Raw genomic sequence first — 9,358 nt, 5'->3', positions numbered from 1 at the left:
TACTTGGAACAATATCAATCATCAAAACAAGCTCATGAAAATATATTCTTTTTTTAATGGTTCATTATATTTCGTTTCACTGATATTCCCCTGTGACACAATAAGTGGCCTGGCCTTGAGAAGGCACACATATTTGACCATGTACACAGTGAAGTTCTTGTACTTTTGGTAGGTTCTTAGCTACTGAAGATAAGTGACTGAGGTGTGTGTGAACTTGTGAAAGCTTTCATGTGGCCCTTAGCACAATGAGCATACATGTACATGCCAAGTTGTCTAAACACATATTCTCTGAGAATAATTTCTTCTTCATAAAATCATATTGCCATTAAATATCTTCACACATATATATGATTAAACAAAAGGACATGTGTCACAAAGAAGTACAACTCATCACCAAGCATATTTTCTCCACGCAATTCTGTGACAAGTACTGCAAAATATATTCATATTAAACCAACAGCATACGGCAGTCCCATGTGCAATATGCAAAAGCAATACTATTAATAAGATGACCTGGTCGTACCTCACAACGACATTAAAAAATGTAGGCACTGGTCATCACCTCATTCTGAATCGCTGCCCGCCAATAAGTGATTTCCTGCATCCTTGTTGTTGCCTAGCAACTTCACCTCCATCTCCTCTGGACCATTGTTCATCTGTGAATAGCGCACAGAGGAAAGCCCACAAACTCTCAGGATGAGTGATGTAGATCCATAAACGAAGAGGAGAACCAGCATGTCAATGAGAAGATGCCATGTGAACATGACGGTGGTGAACATGAGGTTGAGATGGGAATCCTGGTCCCACGGCTCTCCTGAAGGCGGCCAGTAGAGAACAATTCCAACGTGCCAAAACCACGTCCCCTGGAGCATGGTGAAGACGAAGCGGAAGAGTGGTAGCAGGCGATCCTCTTTGCGCCACACCTCGGCTGCCGTTGTCAAGAAGCAGGCAAAGATGGCGATGACAAGGAGAAAGTGGAGTTGGACGTCAAGCTCTTCCCGTCCATGGGTGTGGAAAAAGAACAGCATCCCTTCAATTGCGAAGGCCAGAGCACCAAAAACTTTCTCAAACGGTGCCGCAGCGGGTATGCAAGTGCGAGCCATGATGTTTACTGCTCCATATATTCCAAAGTAGGTGTACATTGTGCAGTGCTGCCATTCATTTGGGTGTTTCCAGTTCCCATCGCTGCCAATAAGAGTCCATTTTGGAGCGGGATACATCATTTCACCGATGAAACCCCCAATGGCACAAAGCACTATGAACGTCCCTTCGACAGGTAGGCGGTGGAGGATGAACAAAATCCGTGAGCGAGGACGTTGCCGCCCATTATCCAGGGCAACTCGGGTGTAAGCGTACTGGATCATCCACCAGATGGAGAATACGATGAAAAAAGCGCCCGGCGCGGCATGCCCTATAAACGTACCCATGGTTTCCCCGACGGTGTAACGAGTCTACTCGCTGAGTGAAGCCTCTCGAACCAGATGGATATTGTTTGCAAGGTGCAGCTCTTGGCGTAAACGCTCAATTCGACCAATCTTATCTCCGGCAGAAACGTTAAGTGTATTACGCACTGAAAGTGTAGTGACGGTCCAAATTTCTCGTTTTCAGAGACCGAGTGCCATTCACAGCTTGCAAACACGCTGAATTATGCACGTACACAAATAACCGGCGCGGTCACTGACAGTCGAGTCTAGTGTGATTTGCACTGCACTGTACTGGTGGTACATACATTTCACATGTACGTACAGTGGTAGTGTACGTTAGTTGTTGCCACGCATAGATCTTGTGCATGCATGCATGCACGCACTCGACTAATGAGCTCTGCGACGCAGCTCAGCGTAGCAGCAGCATCAGCGGCCAACTATGGGGCGGCGGGAGCTGGGGGACGAGCTGAGACAAAGTGCATCCTAGCCAAAGAGATTAGATCCTAGCTGGATATCTTCGCGTACCGGTCCAGTGCGTGCGTGCGTGCGTGCGGTGAGACGAGCACCGTCCCTCCACCGCTGTTTCTTGATAGTCCCTGGAACATTACAATATAATCATTTTGAGGGATAATTGTGGCTAGAATCTCCTAATAAAGCTGAATGGAATTGAATTCAAGCATCTATGTAACGGATAAGGAAGTAAAAATCGTGAAATTGGCACAGCTATACTAATGAAAAAAAAAATTGATACTCCAATCTATGGTCTAAGAATTAATGGATAAAATCCCTTTGATTTGCGCTTGCTTGGTTTGATCAGGGAGGTGGGGTATCAGAGGATAGGAGGGGTGGGGTGGGCCATGAGGATAGGAACTCTGCCACGGTGATATTACACCAATGCATGCGAACCAAACCAGCTGCTGGGGATAGCAAGCAAGGGTATATTTATACGTGAGCACCATGTGGTGCTTGATTCATATTTTAGCTTACTCAAAAAATTTTGACCTGCCAAGAAAAAAAAAAAAATAATGATAATACCGATACAAATCTTTTCATGGTCTGGGATTCTGGGATGCACTAGAGCGTGATGGGTATAGTTTCACGCAGTGAAGAACATGAGAAACATGTTGCGTGAATTCCAAATAGTGGGGTGGCTTAGTGAAATTATCGTGACACGGTGGACAAAAGCATGATTTTTTCACCAAAGGTACTTCATGATGTACCTTCTCAAAAAATAGGGTGCTCCAAGAAAATTGATGCTGGGAAGGAGGTCAGAGGTCAAAGGTCAATGACCTTTATTTGTGAAATAGGTTTTTTGGCTATTTCTCAGGTCAGGAATATCCAATCTGGATAAAACTTGGCAGGAAGAATATTGAGAACAAGTAAAATATTTTGATTGAATTTGGGGTGAATTTTCCAAAGGTCAAAGGTCAAAGGTCAATGAACTTTTTCTAAAAATCATGTTTTTGTTTATTTCTCCAGGTAGGAAGATTCAATTTTCACAAAATTTGATATGAACGTTATATAGAAGGTACCAAGAGTATAAACCAGGGGTCAAATATAATTGTTGATTTGTGCGTTGCCATGGCAACCCAAAACGAGGGTTTTTGATTGAAGTTAGTTACAGGAGGCTATTTTCCAGTTTGGAAGAGATTCCATTTGAATAGGTACAACTGATCAACGGGATGTATAGAGGTTTGAAATACTTTTCATTAGTGTTAAGTGGTATGTTGCCATGGCAACTACATATATAGATTTTGGTTAAACTTAAAGGAGACTTCAGAACTTATGAATTTGAAGAGATTTCCATCAGGGTTGGTATAATTGATCAACAAAAAAGTCGCCAGACAAAGATTTGTCACCTTTATAGCATGTGGGTTGAGTGAATGCAGCAACAATAGTAGAACACATCAGTGAGAGTTTGAGGAAAATTGGACAATCCGTTCTAAAGTTATGAATTTTTGAAGTTTCTGCTCATGCAGTCGAGGCTGGATGAGAAGACTACTATACCTTGTAATGTCACATGTGTACAACGATATAAAGAATGAATAAAGAAAATTCAACATAAATTATTTTCGCTTACAAAAGGATACTCGACTTCTCTTTCAGAAGGCAGGGGGAATAATTTTACCCTTGACATACGTAAGTAGCAAGTCAAAGAAACTATGTGAACTTTATTCAAAAAGTATGGTTTTGTGAAATTCTCATTTCATTTTCCTTAGAATGTGTGCATGTGACATCATACACTGTGGTAGTCTTTTCATCCAGCCGCGACTGTGCAGATACCTTAAAAAATCATAACTTTTGAACGGATTGTACGATTTTTTCCAAGCTTTCTGTGATGTGTCCTACTAATATTGTTGTATTCACTGAATCCACGTGCGCATGAAAGTGGACTTGTCCTTTAAGGACAGATTCTGAAAGAGCAGACTGTAAGCTTTAAAATGATGTATCACACAATTCAAAGGGATTCCCCTAACCTATCTAAATAATAATACCGGTACTGGAAAGAAAGCACACACTCTGGATAAGTATGAACTGAGAAAAGAGGCTGCATTGTCTATTTTAGCGTTTAATCTTTACCAAGCTGTCTCATGTCATTATGTTCATCTTTTCTTCCCCCCTCCAATTTTCATTTGAGTTTGCCATTATTAATTTTTGATGATAAGAACGATGCCACAAGGCATTGTTTCTTAAAAATGCTTCAACTGCTCCTTCAGGTCCAAAATCTACATCAATATATATTATTTTCCTGATCTCCTCAACATTTTCCAAAAATAAAGCATACACCTTTTATGCACTGAGTCCTCCTTTTTGTGGATAATTAAAGGCAAAAACCCAAAATTAGTGCTTGAAAATTATTCTTAAGTGTAAGTTACGGATACAAAGAACCTCTGTAAAAAATGAATCTGTATAATCAATGTTAAGTATTGTTAATAACACAAAATGTGAACAATATTTCTATGATAACATGTTTCCAGACTAAACCGTCCGCATTTATGCTTTAATGAGAAAAATACTGATATCTCTTTATATGTTTGCTTTGATTGCAAAAACTGTATATGGTAGGATGTCTTGTGATACAACTGGGGGGCATTTCATGAAGCGTTTTGTCAGATATTTCGTCTGACAAAATGTTAAAAGCTACTGAAATCCTTGCATCTGATTGGCTGAGAGCATTTTTGTCCGACAAGTTGTCGGACAAAAATGCTTCATGAAATGCCCCCCAGGGGGGCATTTCATGAAGCAGTTTGGTCAGATATTTTTCTGACAAACTGTTACAAACTACAGAAATCCTTGCATCTGATTGGCAGAGAGCAAATTTGTCCGACAACTTGTCGGACAAAATGCTTCATGAAATGCCCCCAGACCTACACATATTATGCATAAAATGTGATATCCTGAACATTTTTTTTTTCAAGTCACTCTCCCAAAAGTGTATAATATAGGACCTTTAAGTTTTTCTTGTGTTTGTTCCTGGCAGATTACTAGTACACAAATGCTCCAATCCATGATGACCTAACGGAAATTAAGGAAATTAAAATGAATATACTGAAAACCAAAACTACAAATACTAATAACTTACTTCATTCTTCTCTCCCCACCCCACCCCACCCCTTCTTTTTGGTTTCTTGATATACTCGTAGATCTAGCTGACTTTGATAATTGTCATTATGTAACATCATCTTCAATTGACAAGGCGATAAAACTTAACAATCATTTCATTATGCTGCTCGACTAATGGGGTTAGTTGAACTATATTGTTTTTAATGTACTATACTTTTTCCTCCTATCAATCACATGTATTTTGGGTGGAATGTATTTTGACATAAAGCATCATAGAATCAACCGCCTTTGGGGTCGGGAATTTTGTCATATCATATTGTGATTTAGATTCTGCTCTATGCCGATTTTGTTTTATTTCTATCAACTTTTTAAACTTCCCCATAGACTTTGTTCACCAGCCAACTACATCCCACCCTCTTTGGATAATGTGAACCAATCAAACATTGCTTTTACTTTTTAATAACATGTCTATACATAGCTATCAGACCAAAAATATTCAAACCGCTTTAAGTCTTTATGAGTGAAATTACAAATATCAATATATTTTTAAAAATATTCAAATTGTCTAAATTCAACTTCATCTATGAAAATAGACTTTTAACCTTTTTAAACATTTGAATAACCCCCACAAGAAATAAGAAACATATAAAGAGGGGAGGTGCGGACTATAAAAATTGCTTACGGGAACCAGGTAATCCCTGCGCTAAACCTATGGAATTCACACAATCTTGGAGGAAACGGGTTAAATTTGTTAGGAAATATGTAGGTCAATACCCAAAACCTTAAGTTCTCAATGGAATATGCAGCTCTTCTACTGGTAAACTAGTAGTTCTGGGAGAAAAAATGAACTGTGACATAGTCCTACACCTGGCTCAGTCATTGCCCAAGATTTAAAGTATCTGAGCCAGAGTCACATGTCACTCTTTGCCATTTCTCTACAGGAGGTAGACAGTACTAAAAAAATCCTTTACCAGAAATTATAGGAAATTATTTAATGAAAAGGTGCTTAAGAAAACTGGACTATTCCAACACACCTCCCTCAGGTCTGCAACACAGACTAACCACCTGTTACCATAGGAAAACCAGTAAAAATGGTGTATTACTGTAAACATGCACACAATATGTCGTATTATGGGTCTGAATTTTAAGACTAGCAACCATGTACATTGCATTGCATTGTACAGAAACCTGGCGAATGCCCTGTGTATAGTCTTTGAATTCAGACACTATTGTTATGTACAAATTAAGGGCATTTTCTCATCTTTTCTGTTAGCGGATTTCTTGGAGCACCCCCTAATTTTGATCCTCATATATATACAAATGTCTGAGGAAAAAATGACACTTTTGTCCGGCGTGTCACGATTATCAGTATATTTGTCACTAAGCCACCCCACTAAAAGAGCTCATGCGTGATTGAGCATTGAACCAACAGTCTACAAACACAGCACCATGTCAGAGAGGCTGAACGGACAGAAAGAGAGAATTTCAGAAAAGAAAAGAAAAAAAAAAAACCCCACACACACACACATAATGAACCTCCAACACCACAAGTGGGGGGGGGGGGGGGGGGGGGGGCTTTTAGGGCAAACATTTGCACATAAATGGATGAAAAGCAAACAAACAAACTTTTCAACTAACTCAATGGATAAGACTTTGGACTTTAAAGGAATGGTACAGTATTGGTGGAGATGAGAATTGAAAATCTTTTTGCGAGATACCAAGAAAACACCAGGTATGATATAGTACAGAGCATACCATTTTAAGAGGAATTCAAAGTTTGTTTGATGAAAATCGGGTTTAGAATGACTGAAACATCGTAAAACAAAGCGATCGTAATAAAGTGTGGGTCCCACGCTTTATAAGAATCGCTCTTTTTTGGAAATCTCAGCCATTTCAAAACCAATTTTCATCAAATGAACATTGAATTCCTCAGAGAATTACATACTCCTTCATATTTCATAAGAGGTTTCTCATTATCTCACCAAAAAATGTTTGAAACCTTAAATTAGCTCTCAACCAATACTATATGATCCCTTTAATGCATGGGATTTGTTTGAGTCCCAAACCAGGGGGTGGTCGGATATTTTTCTGACAAACTGTTACAAGCTACTGAAATCCTTGCAACTGATTGGCTGAGAGCAAGTTTGGCTCGTCAGAAAAAAAAAAAAAAACTTTGGGAAAAAAATCCATTTCCAAAGATTCCGCCCTCAGATTCTATTCGGGGGGGTCTTGACCCTGACACCCCCCCCCTCCCCCCCCCCCCCCCCCCCCCCCCACACACACTGAAAAACATTCCGCGGCCCCTGACATAGGCCTACGTACATGGTACCCTTTGGCAAGCTATATAATAGCGGTACTGTCCTTCTTCCTGGCTTGTTTCCAAGTCTTTCTTTCAGAGGAGCTTCTTGCAAGTGTGTATTGAAGAGTCATAGCCTATGCCCCTTGCATGTCAAAGAAACCACTTCACTTCTCTCCAAAGAGAAGGAAGAAATTGCGATGAAGTGGTCCAACATGCAAAAACCGCCTGATATTTTAGTACCGTAGTGTACGAGGGAGGTGGAAACTGGAAAGAGACCTTCCACCTCCCGGCTAGTACTGGTACTAGGGTGTCAAGGATGGAGAGACCCTGGGCCCCATTTCATAAAAGATGTTAGGATAGCAACTCTTGCTGGAAAAGGCAAATTCCCATAGCAACAGCCAATCAGGAAGCTGGATTCTTGTCGTTACCATGACAATTGTAAATGCTATTCCAGCAAGAGTTGCTATCATATCAACTTTTTAATGAAATGGGGCCCTGATGGTCACTTGCTTGCTCGGTGAGATTGCCAAGGAATAAAGATGATGTGATGCTGACGAAAACATTCTTCAGTAAAATGTAGGCCTACTGAGGGCAAGTTTTTTATAATTTCATCCATCCTAATATGATCCGAAGTTTCTTATCAATGCTCTCAAAGCCTAGCCAAAGGAGTGGAGTGCCAGGATTCATCTCCTTAAAGGAGAGGGAATATATCTGAAGGCAAACACAAGTGGTCTGTGCAAATATAAAACTCTGAAGAAGAAAAAAAAAAATCAGCAGACATATTTAATAAAGAAAATAAAGGCATTTCAAGGGGAGGATCCCACAGGACACACATGCTATCATTCGGTTCTTGACATTATACTTTAAAACTTGTTGATAATAACAATATATATATGCTAATGTGGTGATTGGAAATATCACTTAACTATTATGGCCATAAGTTCAGTTTATACAGTTCGATATTCTGCAGGTTCATTATATTTTGAAGGTTCATGATTCCAAAGGTTCTATAATATAAAAAGAAATTGAAATAAGGTACAGCATTCCACAGGTTCATTTATCCGAAAATGAAATAAGGTTTGTTATTCCAATAATGAAATAAAGCATTGTTCTGAAGGTTTGTTAAACCAAAGGTTTGTTGATCTGAAAATGAAATACGGTTGGTTATTCAGAAAGTTTACTGATTATGAATAGAATAAGGTTTGTCATTCATGTTTGCTCATCAAACTATGAAAAAAAAGGTTTGGTATTCCAAAAATGAACACACACATAATTATGAAGGTTTGTTATTCCGAATTTTTGTTGATCCAAAGGTTAAAGATAGGTTTATACCGACAAACCTTGAAAAGGTTCATTATTCCAAAGGTTCATTTATCTTAAAATGAAATAAGGCTGGTTATTCCGAAGGTTTGTTAATCCCAAATAAGATAAGGTGTGTCATTCATTAGGTTTGCTAATCAGATTAGGAAAAAAGGTTTGTTATTCCAAAAATGAAATTGTGTTATTCTGAAGGTTTGTTATTCCAAAGGTTAGCTGATCCGAAAATGAAAGATGGGTTCATAATGACAAACTTTTGGAATAACAAACCTCATTTCATTTTTGGAGTGACAAACCTTCGAAATAACAAACCTGCAGAATAATGGCACATATCAATGTATGAATTAACAAACAACATTCAATTTTTCAGATTAAACATCTAGGTATACAGAATTTGTGTGTTTGAGAAAAACAAATCTTTGGAATAACATATCCACAGAGCAATGAACCTTATTTTATTTTCAGATTAGCAAACCTTAGGAAAATGAACATCACCCATGGCTAATAGTACTAGGACTACTTCTGCAGATCAAATAACATACTGATGCCCTGTAAAATTGAATCATCTTGTGAAAGCAAAAATCCTATTCTGGTTAAAAATGGGATAAGAACAATTCAATAGAAAGTAGAACAAAATTTTAAAAATTATTATTTTTTTCTCTTCAGAAATACACAATTGCTCGTTTGGTGAATTAAAAAAAAAGAGGAAAGAAATGGCAGCTCTGAAGCATTATTACTACTATACCTACTGCCA

General features: G+C 38.7%; 1 protein-coding gene across 1 annotated transcript; it reads right to left on the bottom strand.

Moving 5' to 3' along the window:
* Window positions 1-402: 402 nt before the first annotated feature.
* On the bottom strand, window positions 403-1,838 carry LOC139717839 (transmembrane protein 45B-like). Its single transcript, XM_071629335.1, has one exon. It carries the CDS (start codon window positions 1,425-1,427, stop codon window positions 564-566), a length of 864 nt encoding a protein of 287 aa, XP_071485436.1. The 5' UTR covers window positions 1,428-1,838; the 3' UTR covers window positions 403-563.
* Window positions 1,839-9,358: the final 7,520 nt, after the last annotated feature.

Source organism: Diadema antillarum, unplaced genomic scaffold (genome assembly GCF_040938485.1).
Source record: "Diadema antillarum isolate AM-2024a unplaced genomic scaffold, OU_Dant_1.0 scf00000083, whole genome shotgun sequence".
In the NCBI taxonomy this organism is placed as follows: Eukaryota; Metazoa; Echinodermata; class Echinoidea; order Diadematoida; family Diadematidae; genus Diadema; species Diadema antillarum.
The sequence above is the reverse complement of the archived record's forward strand: the minus strand, read 5'-3'. Positions and strand labels throughout refer to the sequence as shown.